The sequence below is a fragment of the Hypomesus nipponensis genome, chromosome 28 (genome assembly GCF_054491055.1).
Source record: "Hypomesus nipponensis isolate SF chromosome 28, ASM5449105v1, whole genome shotgun sequence".
Lineage (NCBI taxonomy): Eukaryota > Metazoa > Chordata > Actinopteri > Osmeriformes > Osmeridae > Hypomesus > Hypomesus nipponensis.
In genome coordinates this window covers 4,810,262-4,825,299 of record NC_140388.1, presented here as the reverse complement: position 1 = coordinate 4,825,299, position 15,038 = coordinate 4,810,262, and the positions used below count along the sequence as shown (strand labels likewise).

Below are 15,038 nucleotides of genomic sequence, written 5' to 3'. Positions count from 1 at the left end.
CCCTAATACTGTATCTGAAGTCTCTTTCCCGAAATTCAGCCATGGTGCAGAATTATAGCCACTACAAGTAGTCCCACAATCAGCTTTCCTCAGAATGCGCTGTTTCTGTGTCTGTAGCTTTAAATGCTAATGACGAGGAGAGGGGCGGCAACATGCGCTAATGTTTACAACGGATGTATCGCAATGGCTCGTAGCCTCCGTTGCTGTAAGATGGCTCGAATTTAGCCATTCTCATCTGATCACCCTGGTTTGCAGAGGTGCACACTCAGTCATTTCAATGTGGAGAAAGGCGGATATCGCGAGCCATAACACCAACAGCAGAACGGTTATCCAAATAACAAAGAAGTGTACAACACTGGCGTTACAGCGTTTGTATTCACACACACACTTGATGCCATCTACCTTTACATTAGCGACAGTAACTCAGCTGGCTCGTAGCCCCGTTGCTGTAAAATGCTTCGAATTTGCCCATTCTCATCTGATCACCCTGGTTTGCAGAGGTGCACACTCATAATAATTTCAATGAGGGGAAAGGCGGATATCGCGCATGCCATAACACCAACAGCATAACGGTTATCCAAATAACAAAGAAGTGTACAACACTGGCGTTACAGCGTTTGTATTCACACACACACTTGATGCCATTTATCTTTGTTAGCAACAGATCAGCTGTTAGCTGCAGAGCTAATGTTACAGCCACATTCTAAGGGTAGCAAGCTAGGTAACCATATACAGTAAAGCAACAAAATGATATAGCTTTAGTTAACTTACTTGTCCAAGGTTTGTAGCTTGACCAAGGAGATTTAGTAATGATCCAGAGGTGGAGGGCCAGTTTTGTGTTGGCTGAAGTTGAGGAAACAGCAGGGCTGAAATGTTTGGCGCAGACATGCAAAACTTTGGGAAGTTGTGTCGGCGCATTTCCAGCGAAAATAAAATTGAGATATTGGTTGTGCAGAGGCTCGGATGAAGGAATTAAATAAAGATTTGTGCTTGCATTTGTACATCCAAGCACTGAGCAACTGTTGTGCTTCGTTTGTTTGCTCGCCATGATGTCTCTCCAGGAAAAACCGATATCGCACTTGCCCTTGCACGGTGTAGCTCAGTTTCTCATGGGCGGGCCAGATGATCTGGGCGGGCAAAGCAGAGAGAGCGGAGGTAACCTTTCTCGTATCTACGTCACTTGGAGGAGATTTTCAAACAGTGTTTGAGCCTTCATTTTGTCAAAGGCGGAGAAGAACACCCAGAGCTTTGTTTAGACCTATCAAAAATTCTAGCCACTGGGGGACCAAAGGCGGGCTAGGGGAACTCATATTAATGTTAAATAACCTCATAAAATGAAGTTTTCATGTCATGTCACCTTTAAACAATGAAAATACTTTATACAATTGAATAAAAAGTATCCTTGATTCTTTGTGTTTCACGATTACCTGAAAAACTGATGATAATATTCAGGTACTGCTTGGAGCAAAGTATACCCTTCATATTTCCTGGAATAGTTCAAGAACGTCCCACATGCAAAGACATAGACAGATGCAGACACACTGAACAGTGTCAAGGCTTGGCTACAGTGGGTTTGCTTCTTTGTGTGTGATTCCAGCAGACTACATAGTCTAGGCCTACCTACATAACCTGCAGTCTACTACCCTCCTTTCTACTATCATAGTCTACTCTCCTTTCTATTACTTTCTACAAAGGATGGTAGGCTGCTTATGTGTTCATTGCCATCCTTAAGAGTTGCTAAAGTGTTATTTTATATATATACATGTTTTATTTTATTTAAGAATGACAATTAAATCTATCTAGATAAACTAAGCTGGGCCTGCTGAACCTATACTTCTTCCACAGATACTGGTCAGGGAAGCATTCCTTTTGTCTCTGAAGACCCTTGGGGCTGGTGGGAAAAACGCTCTTTGTCTAATCTGAGCACCTTCATCCACCACAGGCTTGTCAAAGAACGGATACGCCATAATTGATTGTAACTTGTCTTGAGGCTCTGCTTAATTTCTAAGGACTTATTTTATGTCAATTAACCAATGGCTTTTGAAAACAGATAAAGTGACATTATTTATTAACTTGTTAATTTAAATTAATATATTTTTTGGAGATGAAGTAGGCCTAAACACGCTAATCATTCATGTCTGCACTTCAAAAAGTCTGAATTTACGTTCCCGAACACGGACTAAAGTGCTTCGCGCGCAGGAATTTACTCGATGGAACTGTCTTTTGAGATTCTGTTTCCGCCTGTTTGAAATTATTTGCGACACATTTTTGTTTAGCTTGACTTTTAGCCTGACACGGATCAGGCTAGTCCAGATCTTTGGTTACGTAGCTAGAACTATAATAATCCACCTTAATGGTACGGAACTATCGCTAAAGTAAGTGAGACTTGACAAAATAAGTCTTGCATTCCCTTAATCGACGTTGATGGAACAACCCCTGTGCTGTTCGGATGTTTTGGTTCCTTCTTTGGCAGCGTATTCATCTCCCTCACCAGCACTTCACTGTTTGAGAGTTCACTTGCGTTGCGCGCGGCTGATTCCACTCGATTAGCACTCTGTATGGCTTTATCCAGAGACAGTTTATCTTTTAACAGAAAACGTTCACGTATGTGTCCACTGAAGGCTAAAATGTTTTTCTATATGTATATATAGAGAGAGTCAGATGGCTGAGCGGTGAGGGAGTCGGGCTAGTAATCAGAAGGTTGCCGGATCTATTCCCCGCCATGTTAAATTATGTTGTTTCCTTGGGCAAGGCACTTCACCCTACTTGTCTCGGGGGTAATGTCCCTGTACTTACTGTAAGTCGCTCTGGATAAGAGTGTCTGCTAAATGACTAAATGTAAATATATATACATATTTTAAAGAATGACAAAATCTATGTAGATAAACAATGCTGGGCCTGCTGAACCTATACCTGTTCCACAGATACTGGTCAGTGAAGCATTACTTATGTCTCTGAAGACCCGTGGGACTGGTGGAATAAATGCTCTTTGTATAATCTGAACACCATCATCCACAGGGTTGAAGAACGGATAGCCTATACGCCATTATTGATTATAACTTGTCAAAGACGCACTGCTTTGTTTAGGCTCCGTTTTATGTCAATTAACCAATTACTTTTGTAGTTAAAGTTACATTATTTCTTAACTTGTTTATTTAAATTAATACATTCTTTGGAGATGAAGTAAACACGTAAATCCATTCATGCTGGGTCATATTATGAGATGAAAAGTCTGAACTTATGTTTCCGATCACGGACAGAACAGAAGTAGCCTGGCTCTGCCCTCCTACGTACTTCCGCTCAATTTTGATTTTGCATCTGTACTGCATCTGGGCATGAGGTACGCAAGTCAGATGTCTCCGGTTAACTTTCTACCTGTCCAATCAGCAAACAGAGGGAGTGGCTGAGAACGATGACGTTGATGTCGTGCGTTAGTTTGAGTTGTAGTTCCGTAATTGCAGCGGAGAAAGATGCGAGCGAAGCCATTTGGTTCGTTGTGACAACGCTGCCGAATATCCAGAAGTTAAAGCCGGAGCAAGAACAATCTTTGATCCCCACGGGGTTCGTTAAATTTTCCAGCTAGGTCCGTTAGTCGTGAAGTCGTGGAACGCTAGCATTCTATTGAGATTCTGTTTCCGCCTGTTTGAAATGATTTGCAACACATCTTAATTTAGCTTGACCATAAGCTTGACACGGAGCGTGGTCGCTTTGGCAAACAAGCCTAGAAAAGACCGACTCAGCAACCAGAAGGGCAGACTGCGGTAGACGAACTACAGTCATTCCATTTATATTTTAGATAAATAATAACTTGTGCATGTGTGGGATTGGGAAGATTTAAACTCAGGAGAGGGATTGAAAAACTGGAAAGAGGTAGCTGGGTATGGGGGTCGGAATTCATTTGAACTGTGGCCCGACAGACCCCGGCGTCCAGCCTGTGACCTACCCTGTGTGCAGCGTGTCAAATGCATGTTTTAGACTAGTCGGGTTAAGGTGTGCGCAGAGGCGGGTTCGTCAACTTTGTGGCCCCAATCAAAGCTGAGTTTAGGGGCCCCTCCTTCTCTACCTGTCTTGACCATTTTAGCTTTACCACACACACATCAGTGTCTGCCACAGTTCTATGTCATTATAAGGGTGGGCTACAGATCCGACAGTGAACTTGAAGCCGTTTGCGCCTGTTTCCAGTAGGGGTGGGCGATATGGCCAAAATCTTGTATCACGGTATGAGTAATTCCACGGGTACGGTATATACCACGGTATAGTAATTGTTCTGTAAATTCAATTAAGAAATGGTACAAAATAACCATACCGTACTTCATCAGCGCACTAGATTATTTATTACAAACAAAAACAACTGCCTCACATGAGACAAAACTTGAGTTAAAAACAAAAGACTCAAAAAAGTTACGAGTACGAGAGTTCCGATTGGCTGATGCGCAGTCATGCCATCCGCGTGGTGACCTACTCACAGCTCAATGCGGATCCGTAATGCGCTCCGCCGAAAATTTCAAAATGAGCGAAAGCGATCAGTCTGAGTTTTACTATCCATATAACTTGGGTTTCGGCGTATCAACCTCGTTAAAGCTCGGTCGATACGTTAAAGCCTCAGTTTGATAGTTGGAGGGTTGTGGGGAAAGTGGGAGGGTCATGGGTAAAATGGGAGGGTCATGGGTAAAGTGGGAGGGTCGTGGGGAAAGTGGGAGGGTCATGGGGAAAGTGGGAGGGTCATGGGGAAAGTGGGAGGGTCATGGGGAAAGTGGAAGGGTCAGGGGGAAAGTGGGAGGGTCATGGGGAAAGTGGGAGGGTCATGGGGAAAGTGGGAGGGTCGTGGGGAAAGTGGGAGGGTCATGGGGAAAGTGGGAGTTCCACCCAAAAAGGTGGGAGGATACGCGCCTATTTATATATTCTGAGGTATTTACAAAGACTGCCAGTAAGAGCGCACCTCTATTTTGCGCCTCTTAAAAGCAGGTGTAAACCAGGAGTGCGTTTTCCTGTGTGTACAAATGTACCTTATTCAATGGCAGCAGTGATCCACCCTTTTTTCCGAGGGTGTGGAGGTTCTTCATGTTCGTATGCTTCATGTTTTGGTTACTGTGAAGGACTGATAACTATACTGCTAATCACTACCTCAAGTATATAACATGTGTAATGGTTAATACTAAAACATATATCCAATTGTGATCAATTGCTTTAAATAAGAACAGGGATATGGGATAATGCAACAGAATTTTGGGTCTGTGCGGTAACTTATGTCATGCTGAAATGTAGCTTTGGTGTGTGTATAAGAATGCTGAAGGTCAGCACACTGACATGGGAGGGAACATGGTGGTGCTCAGGGACTGGTGTGAGCACAATGAGGCCTCTCACCAATGGGAGTGGAAGTGTCGGCCTGAGAGACAAGGTGATGTATGGGCTGTGGAGGATGGACCCTTTTGCGCGGTGGACATCGTATCTGACTGACTGACTGCCCACAGTTCACATCAGAAGTCTGGAGGGCTTTCTGCAGAGCCATGGGGGCAACAGCCAGCCTGTCCTCGGGGTAACACCCCCAGACCAACGGCCAGACAGAACGGGTCAACCAGGAGATGGAGGCTGCTCTCCGCAGTGTGTGCTCCTCCAAACCCACGTCCTGGAGCTCTTACCTGCCCTGGGTGGAGTACGCACACAATTTCCTAATCAGCACCTCCTCCGCTTTGTCGCCATTTAACTGCTCCCTGGGCTACCAGCCACCTCTGTTTCCACACCAAGAGGAGGAGATATCCGTTCCCTCGATCCAGGTCCATGTACGCCGCTGCCAGCGAGTGTGGAGAAAAGCCCATTCCACCCTGCTGCGCTCCTCAGCCACCACCAAACGCTGCGCAGACCGACGATGGGTCCCTACCCTGGCTTACACCACCGGACAACGGGTTTGGCTCCTGCCTAAGGACCTGCCCCTCAAGGTGGCCTTGCGTCAACTGGCTCCCTGCTACGTGGGTCCCTTCGAGGTGGTATCGGTGGTCAACCCGGTAGCTGTCCGCCTGAAGCTGCCTGCCTCCCTGAAAGTCCACCCAGTGTTCCACACCTCCCTCTTAAAGCCTGTGTCATCCAGCCCGCTGGGCCCTCCTGATCCAGCTCCGCCGCCTCCCTGGCTGATTGACGGTCACCCAGTGTACACTGTGAACCGCCTGCTGGAGGTGCACCACCGGGGCCGCGGCTTCCAGTACCTTGTGGACTGGGAGGGTTATGGTCCAGAGGAGCGGTGCTGGGTGCCCCGTTCCCGTATATTTTGGATCAAAAATGGCGAATTTCGAATTATGCACCCCTGCTCTGTCTGTTTCTTAGACCCGGTTCATACCCCTGCTTGCTCCAGTCTCATCAGTCCAGTATTCATCCTGGATTCTCCGCTATCGCAGTCCTGCCTTTTCTCCAACTGAGTTTAGAAAATAAATCTTTAATTTACTTTTTGGGTCTGAATCTTGCATTTGGGTCTACCAACCAGCCAGCCATCGTGACAGTTTCACTAAAACAAGTGGTGTCCACCGATTGAATTCAGTCTTTTTGTACTATTATGAGGGAAACCCCAGATGTTCACAAAGTGCGTGATGGATGACCGGTTGTGTCTTCATCAGGGGAACATCTACCGGGGTGGCATGGGGTGGCAACTGCCACCCTAAAAATAGCCTTGCCACCCCAGTTGGCAGCTTTGAAAACAAAGAAAACATGCGGCTCATCAGACATTTGCGAGAGCGAATTTCTAATATACAACCCAAACAAAATCTGTGGATTTTTTCACATTTTCTGCTGTTATTCAGAGTGAAAATCTGCAGAATTCCAATTGTATTCCTGTTCTTGTGTTTGAGCTACCGAAGATGTTCCACAACAGTTTGACGCCGAATGTGGTTGATTGAATGTTCTTCAGGAATGAATCTGGGCATTTTTGACAAACGTTTAAATATTGTCTACACTAACGTGAACATTACTGTATCAGTTTCAGGGTTGACAAACTTCCTTTGATTGCTATCACGCCTACTACCAACACTGATGGCAATGGGCTCTGTTTAAAGGTTAATTATTTCGAAAGTATAGAGACGTAATATAAGTGGACAAGTTTATTAAATGTTTGCCTCAGACCAATGCATTCTATTTGAAATTCCGCAGGTTTTTGACGGAATTCTGCTCGCACGAATTACGTTTGGGCCTGCTAATATCCCACTGCAAGTGAATGCAGCACTAAACAACTCGAACCACCCTCCCCAATGCACTGAGACCAAGGTGAAAGCAGTTCAGGTTCTGTGTCATATTTAGGGACCGGGGTAAAAGAGTAGACAGTCTGAATGCCGAAAAACCTAACAGACATTTGAATACACACAATTTTCAGGGTTTCTTCAATATCTTTGTCAAAATCAACCATACAAACTTCAAACTTTTTTCACATTCTTCTACTACTAGCTGACCAAGTTGTCCAACCTTTGGTTTGGTTGTGTTTATTATTGATTAACCAATAGCTAATAAATCAATGAAAACATACATGTTGAGGCTTTAACAATGTGCCATAATAATGTTACCTAATGTTTTTGAGTTAAAATTTCTTAATTTGGGGGCATTCCAAATAAACATTGATTCCAAACAAACCTTGATTAATATGACTGCGATTAAATCAGCATATATACTTCTGCCACGGGGTGCCACCCCTCAAAATCTCCTGCCACCCTCTTGCCACCCCATGAATATTTTTCTAGATCCGTCCCTGGTCTTCATGCATAATAGATTTAGAGATTACATATCAAACTAGAGAGCATACAATTTTTGGGGAAATTGTGAGGGTGTGCTTGTGGCTGCCCCAGCTACCCATAGTCTCCTGGTGTTTACATATTTTAAAAAGCATTTAAGTGTATGACTGCAGTTCTGACCATTGTGTTCCCTTGATAATAATTTTTTTTAAATTACATGTATCACTCAGATGGTATCGCTCAGTAGGTAACTTAGTAAATTGTATTCAGATATAAACAACTTGTTGGTTGTCCAACAAGAGGAAGACAAAGCATCTGCTTCTTCAACTCCTTAATCCTCTTGAGGCACCTGTTGCACCTGGTTATGAGGTTGTAGGCTATGGGACATCTAATATTGTATTTGTCTAATTATGTGTAGGACAGTGTTTCTCAAGTGGTAGGACATATTGATTCATAAAAGCATCTTAATGTATCAACGTAAATATATTAATGTTTTCTGTTATTTTAAAGCTAGCTCAGAGACGGATGAATGTCGAGTTGCTCGCTATATAGAGTAGGACACAGTGAGCTAAGCTACATGACGCCGCTTTTTATGACACACTTCAAATATGTAAAGATGGTACAATTTAACCCTGTAAGACCCCATGGTTGTACAATTACAATGGCACTTTGAACGGTCTAATTTAAAAATTTTAACATTTTGGGTGGCTCTTAAAAGAGTCGTTGTTGTGTGTGCTGTGGCTAGCACAGGAGTCGTCGGAGACCGTCTTGGATGTTTCCCAAGAACACATAGTTTCCAACGTGATCAAGGTGGACACCGTCGGGTCGGTACATCCACACGAAATCGTGTCGTATTTGGGGGTGTTGAATGCTCCTCATCCCACGGTCGGCCAGGAAGCTAGATACCGCTGCGTTGACTCGATGTCTTGCCCTGTCGATACCAGAAGCGCTGGTGCTCCTCTGATACCTCCAGACGCAGCGTTCCAGGATATCCGAAAACACCAGCAGAGTGTTTGGGAACATCTCCATGATGGCCCCCAGGTCTCGCTTCATCCGCCTTGTCAGGTCTAGCCCGGTCACTTGGCTGAGGTTGTTTCTCCCGACGTGGAGCACCATTATGTCCGGGCTGGGAAGCATGCCACGCTTCTCACGGAGCTTAGGAACAAGGTCTGCCCACCTCATGCCCCTCACCACTACCCATTCAATATGGCACTCCAGTGCAAGATCGGGGTACAGTCCGACCTCCTCTGCGTGTCGCACAAGCCAGTAGACTAACGAGCTGCCAACAATCCAGACGCGGGGACGACTTTGGGTCTCCATGATCCAACATCTGCCTTTTATATACTAGCTGGCTTCCCGCTTCTTCTTTTTCAAACAATGCAAGGCTGACATCTGCCTGTTTATTTGCCGCCTGTGTCTGTGTTGTTTGTATTCACAATATTCTCATTGGTTGGCCATGAAGACAAATAGCTCAATATTATTTCTGAGACACTCGCATCCTATTTTGTAATTTTACCGCCCTGAACGGCATCATTTGAGAAATGAGGGCAAGCGCATGCTTATTAATTACTTAAAAACGTTATGTTTCATTATGCAAGATAGAGGAGTGTAGTTAGAGAAGGATTTAGCAGTTTTATTATTACATTAGCCTATTTTATTAATAATTTTTAGAGTAACCTCAAACCTTTCTTTTGTTTCTTTGACCTTACATTTTCTATGAGGACTTAGCCTCGGTTTACATCATTATTTATAGCAACATCATTATTTAAAGCGAAGAAGCCTACCGGACACTGTTAGCTCGAATGTACAAAGAATGCTCCTGCAACAAAGTTGTTACTTAGTAACAATTAGCCAGCTAGACCACCCAGCTAACACATGACGTTGCGGCAACGTTGCCAGTAGGTGCTCAGTTGGTAACCCGCAACGTTATCTTCTGGCAACGTCGTGGCAACGTCGTAGCAAAAGGGAATGTTGCCATTTGGTCCCATGGACAACGTTGCCACGACGTCGTACCTTGGTCGGCTGGTTACGTTATTTTTAGACCTGTGGGCAACGTTGCCGCGACGTTGTACCTTCGTCGTATTTTTTGGTCCCATGGACAACGTTGCCGCAACATTCTGCTAACGTTCTGCTTCTGCTGGACGCCAAGCAGAAGTTGTAGTAAGAAAGAATGCTCGTGAAACAAAGTTGTTACTTCCCCTGCAAGAGGGAATGGTGATCAGCAACCTCATAGTTGAATCAAAACGAATACATTTGGCAGACCGGTGTAAAAATTGACCTAATTGTCAGTAACAAGGCAAAATGGGATATAGACCTAGTGTAGAGAAGCTGCCCCGGTAAATTGTAGGCTACTACTACTGTAGACTTTCTTGGTAGAGATTGTGTTGGTTGAATTCGATTTAACCTTACTTCCATTGTACGGTCTAGGCTGAAATGAATTATTTTAAGGAACAGATTGACAACGTTTAGGCTGTGGCAATGGAGTTCAGGTTTGTAGTCACTAATCAGATAGTTTCACTTATTGAAATACTTTTGATTTAAGTACGGGTAGTGCCAAACATGTGCTGCCGTTTCAAACAGTAGCGTTACTGTTTACAGCCGTGGAGTTGTTTTTGTTAGCTACAGTACTAGACTAGGCTACAACGTTGCAGTGAGCTACACTGGTTTGAAACCACAGGTAATGATAATTTCACTCAAATCGTTTACTTGTAATCTAATGGCATAATAAATCCTACAACGAAAATGTATTTGTGAGGAATGTTTATTTTAACGATTGAAAACAGATGCATCATAAACCACTGTAGTATGTGTTGCCCGGGCAACATAGGCTAATGTCATGATACTAATGCTTCAGTGAAATAGTAGCCGACTGTTTCCAAAAGTAAATGTACTTCCTTAATGATATTACTTTATACTGTACATTACACATCACAATTGTGTGTCATATCACGGAGTAAAATGAGCAAATAGTTATCACCCAGGCCTCTTTGCTTGTGGCGTTTCTGCAGCTGCCTTGCAGTAAAGCAGTTAGCCTAGCCATTAGTGTTCGCGAACGATCCGGCTCTAAGAGCCGGTTCTTGAAGGTGAACGTTGGGAGCTGGCTCGCATATCTGAAAAGCCGACTCTATTTTATAGAGATAGATTAATAGAGCCTATAAAACTAAATGATTATGAAACAATGAATTTTAATTAAATAATAAAATAATTGACTAATTCAAAGAACAACAAAAAAATAAGTGTGGGCTTAAAGGCGCACACGATCATCCTCACATTCTGTTCCTGTCAATACTGCATGAGGGAGGGCCGAGCCAACTCACACACAGTCCACACAGTCAGACAAGTAGTCAAAACTCGGAGGAGAGCCATGACATATCAATGCATTTTTTAAGATATGTGGTTAAGGTCGAGTATGATTTCATTTCATAATTTAATTCAAATTGTTTTCACACCTATCATAGTTAAAACATGTATTTATTAAAGAGCCGTTCGGGAGCCAAAAGAGCCGGCTCTTTTTAGTGAGCTGAGCCATACGAGCCGGCTCACGAAAAAGAGCCGGAATGCCCATCACTACTAGCCATCTCCCAGAAGTTAACAAGCTGCTAAACTAATGTTCTGCTAGAGACAGTCACGCGAGTTTTCGTGACGTTAGTGGCGTCAGTGGCATCAGTGGTGTCAGTGGCGTCAGTGGCGTCAGTGGCTGTGGCTAGCAAGTTAGCCACCGTTAGCTTCACTTTTCGCCACAAAAACTTTAATTTCTACTAAACCGTGCAACGGAACGTAAATCCCAATACAAGCACCTCAATGGCTACCAAGACGAAACGTTTGACACCTAGGTTGTCTATGTAGTCCAAATATTGACAACGTTTTAGGGGGGCATAAAGAAATAATAATTATTATTATTATTATTCGCCGAAGGCAAGCACACCCCAATAAGATGCGTTTCATTACCCTTTGGACAAAGGCTTCGAGATTGTTAACACTACCCAAATACTCTCACCGGTCACTGGTTAACATAAATCGCATCACATGGCAGCAACTCAATGCATTTAGGCATGTAGACGTGGTCAAGACAACTTGCTGTTGTCAAACTGAGCATCAGAATTGGGAAGAAAGGATTTAACTGACTTTGCGATGTCTTGTCCTAAGAATTTCAGTGCCTAGTCTGACCTTGTGGTGTTCTGTGCATCTGACAATAAAAGACTGAACGTGGCATGGTTGTTGGTGCCAGACAGGCTGGTCTGAGTATTTCAGAAACTGCTGATCTGGAATTTTCACGCACAACCATCTCTAGTTGTGTGGACCAAAATGCCTTGTTGAGGTCAGAGGAGAACGGGCAGACTGGTTCGAGATGATGGAAAGGCAACAATAACTCAAATAACCACTCGTTAACTTACAACCAAGGTATGCAGAATTACCATCGAATACTTATCAAACTAGTCCTCACTGATGACAGAAAGCATATCTTAATCTTGGCATGATGTTAATATCCAACTTGAGAATAAATTATATTGTTTAAAATCAACCATATGAAGACATTGTGCTATTGTAACTTTGCTATTGTCTCATGTTGAACATAAATACAGACCTCAGTGTCTCCAATTTGCAGAGTGGGTTCCCCAGTCCAGCAGAGAGCAGCTTCATGCCTGAATCCCCCAGGTTGTTGTTACTCAAGTCCAGCTCTGTAAGCTCTGAGGAGGGGATAGCTGAGGCCAGCGCTTCACAGCACCGTTCTGAGAGGTTACAGTCATTCAGCCTAAATGACATAAGGAGAACATGACACATCATCAGAGTCATAGTTTGTACAATAGGATCATATGATAATCAAATATCACATCACAATATGTCTTAAATTATATAATTATTAAAATTGCTTTATACATACAGAGCAGTTTTGGATTCTTTGACCACAGGCAGCAGCCTCAGAAGACATTCCTCTGATCTGGAGTATGTCTTCAGGTCAAACACATCAATCTTCTCTTCTGAAGTCAGCAACACAAAGAACAGAGCTGACCTCTGTGTAGTTGAGAGCTTCTTCTCACTGGAGAGACTTCCTGAGCTCAGGTACTGTTGGATCTCCTCCACCAGAGAATGGTCATTCAGTTCATTCAGACAGTGGAACAGATTCATGCATCTCTCTGGAGAGGGATCCTCTCTGATCTTCTCCTTGATGTACTTGACTGTTTCCTCATGGCTCTGTGTGTTGCTTCTTGTCTGTGACAGTAGGCCTCGTAAGTCAGTCTGATTGGACTCCATTGAGAGGCCCAGGAGGAAGCGGAGGAAAAGGTCCAGGTTTCCATTCTTACTCTGCAAGGCCTTGTCCACAGCACTCTTGTAGAGGTGGACGTCAGATGTGTCTGAGGTGGACTGAGACACCAGATTCTCATTGTTGTTGATAAATGATAGAAACACAAACACAGCTGCCAGAAACTCCTGAAAGCTCAGATGGACAAAGCAGAACACCTTCTCCTGGAAGACTTTACCATCCTGTCTAAAGATCTGTGTGAACACTCCTGAGTACACTGAGGCATCACGGACATCAATGCCACACTCTGTCAGGTCTTTCTCATAGAAAATCAGGTTGCCATTGTCCAGCTGGTGAAAGGCCAGTTTTCCCAGTGACAGAATGCTCTTAATGCTGTCTTCATCCCAGTGTGGATCTGTCTCAGTTTTCCCATGATACTTCACCTTCTTCTGTTGGGTCTGTAACACCAGGAAGGCTGTGTACATCTCAGTCAGGGTCTTGGGCATTTTCTCTTTCTTCTCTGTTCTCAGCATGTGCTCCAGGACTGTCACACTAATTAGAGAGAAGACTGGAATGTGGCACATGATGTAGAGAGTCCTTGATGCCTTGATGTGTGAGATGATTCTGCTGGCCAGCTTCTTATCACTGCATCTCTTCATGATGTACTCATCCTTTTGTGGGTCATTGAAACCTCTTACCTCTGTCACCAGATTAACACACTCAGAAGGGATCTGATTGGCTGCTGCAGGTCGAGTGGTGATCCAGATGAGAGCAGAGGGAAGCAGGTTTCCTCTGATCAGGTTGGTCAGCAGCACATCCACTGAGGTGGACTCTGTGACATCACACCAGCTCTTGTTCTTTTTGAAGGCTAAGGGCAGTCGACACTCATCCAGACCGTCAAAGACAAACAGAACGTTATACTTGTCGTAGCTGGAGATTCCTGATTCTCTGTTTTCTGAAAAGAAGTGATTGACAAGTTCCATCACACTGAACTCTTCTCCAACCAACAAATTCAGCTCTCGAAACGGCAGAGGAAAGATGAACTGGATTTCCTGATTGGCCAGTCCCCCAGCCCAATCTGTGATAAACTTCTGCACAGAGACAGTTTTTCCAATGCCAGCAACTCCTTTAGTTAGAACAATTCTGATAGGTGTGTCTCGTTCAGCTGAGGGTTTAAAAATGTTGTTGCATTTGATGGCTCTCTCTGGTCTTGCTGATTTCCTGGATGCTGTCTCAATCTGTCTCACCTCATGTTCTTTATTGATCTCTCCACTCTCACCCTCTGTGATGAAGAGATCTGTATAGATTTGATTGAGTAAAGTTGGGTTTCCTTGTCGAGCTTTGCCCTCAAAGACAGTCTGATACTTCTTCTTCAGTTTAGATTTGAGTTTCTGTTGACAAATTTCAGCACGCTCATCTGAAAAAAAACAACAAAAAATGTTATACTTAGTTTTGATTATTCACAAAAACGGAAAAATATGAACTGACGATATGTCCTTAATATTCAATTCTAAACATATGTCACCTATATGATCATTTATCAGGTACAATAATGAAACAGCTTTGTATACTCACACATAGTACCAGATAATAGGAACATTGGGTTACTATGTACTACTCATAACTTTCTTCATATATGTAACCTTCATCATATACCATCAGTCGGTCATCGAAGACTAAATATGGAGTCTCTTACTTTCCTCCAGAGTGTCAGCCAGCTCCTTCTGGTTCATGTTCCTCAGGACGTGCAGTGTGATCTTCAGAGCTCCCTCTCTGGCACTGCTCTCCTGCTTCTGATAATCAGGGTCCACCACTTCCTGGTCCTCCCTCTGACTCTCTAAGCCTTCTGGGAAATCTGGACTCAGAATCCTCTTCATCCTCTTCAGCTCTTCCTTCACAAAACTGATGACAGTCTCCTCAAGCACCTGAAACAGAGAGGGAATATATCAGACGAACCAGGAACTCTGTACACAGTAGTAGAAATGGATTCAAATGATTATGTCTTGTTTGTACTTGAAATCAACACAAAACTCACTGTGAATATAGAAGATAAGTTGTCATGGTGACTCTGGTCTAACTTCTGTTGATCT

At 43.7% G+C, this 15,038-nt stretch overlaps 1 protein-coding gene across 3 annotated transcripts in view; it reads right to left on the bottom strand.

The window, feature by feature from the left end:
• The window catches only part of LOC146219590 (protein NLRC3-like), a 33,359-nt gene extending 18,609 nt beyond the window's left edge, over window positions 1–14,750 (bottom strand). For 2 of the 3 annotated variants that reach the window (XM_084694701.1, XM_084694702.1), the window contains exons 1-3: window positions 14,564–14,572; window positions 12,589–14,365; window positions 12,292–12,459 (exon numbers count right to left, since the gene is read on the bottom strand). In XM_084694701.1, the coding sequence (XP_084550827.1) occupies window positions 12,292–12,459; window positions 12,589–14,365; window positions 14,564–14,570 (1,952 nt within the window). In that variant the 5' untranslated portion in view covers window positions 14,571–14,572. Of the gene's footprint in view, window positions 1–12,291; window positions 12,460–12,588; window positions 14,366–14,563; window positions 14,573–14,644 lie in introns of those variants that run through there. The other variant, XM_084694700.1, reaches the window with a different exon arrangement.
• Between the last annotated feature and the right edge of the window lie 288 nt (window positions 14,751–15,038).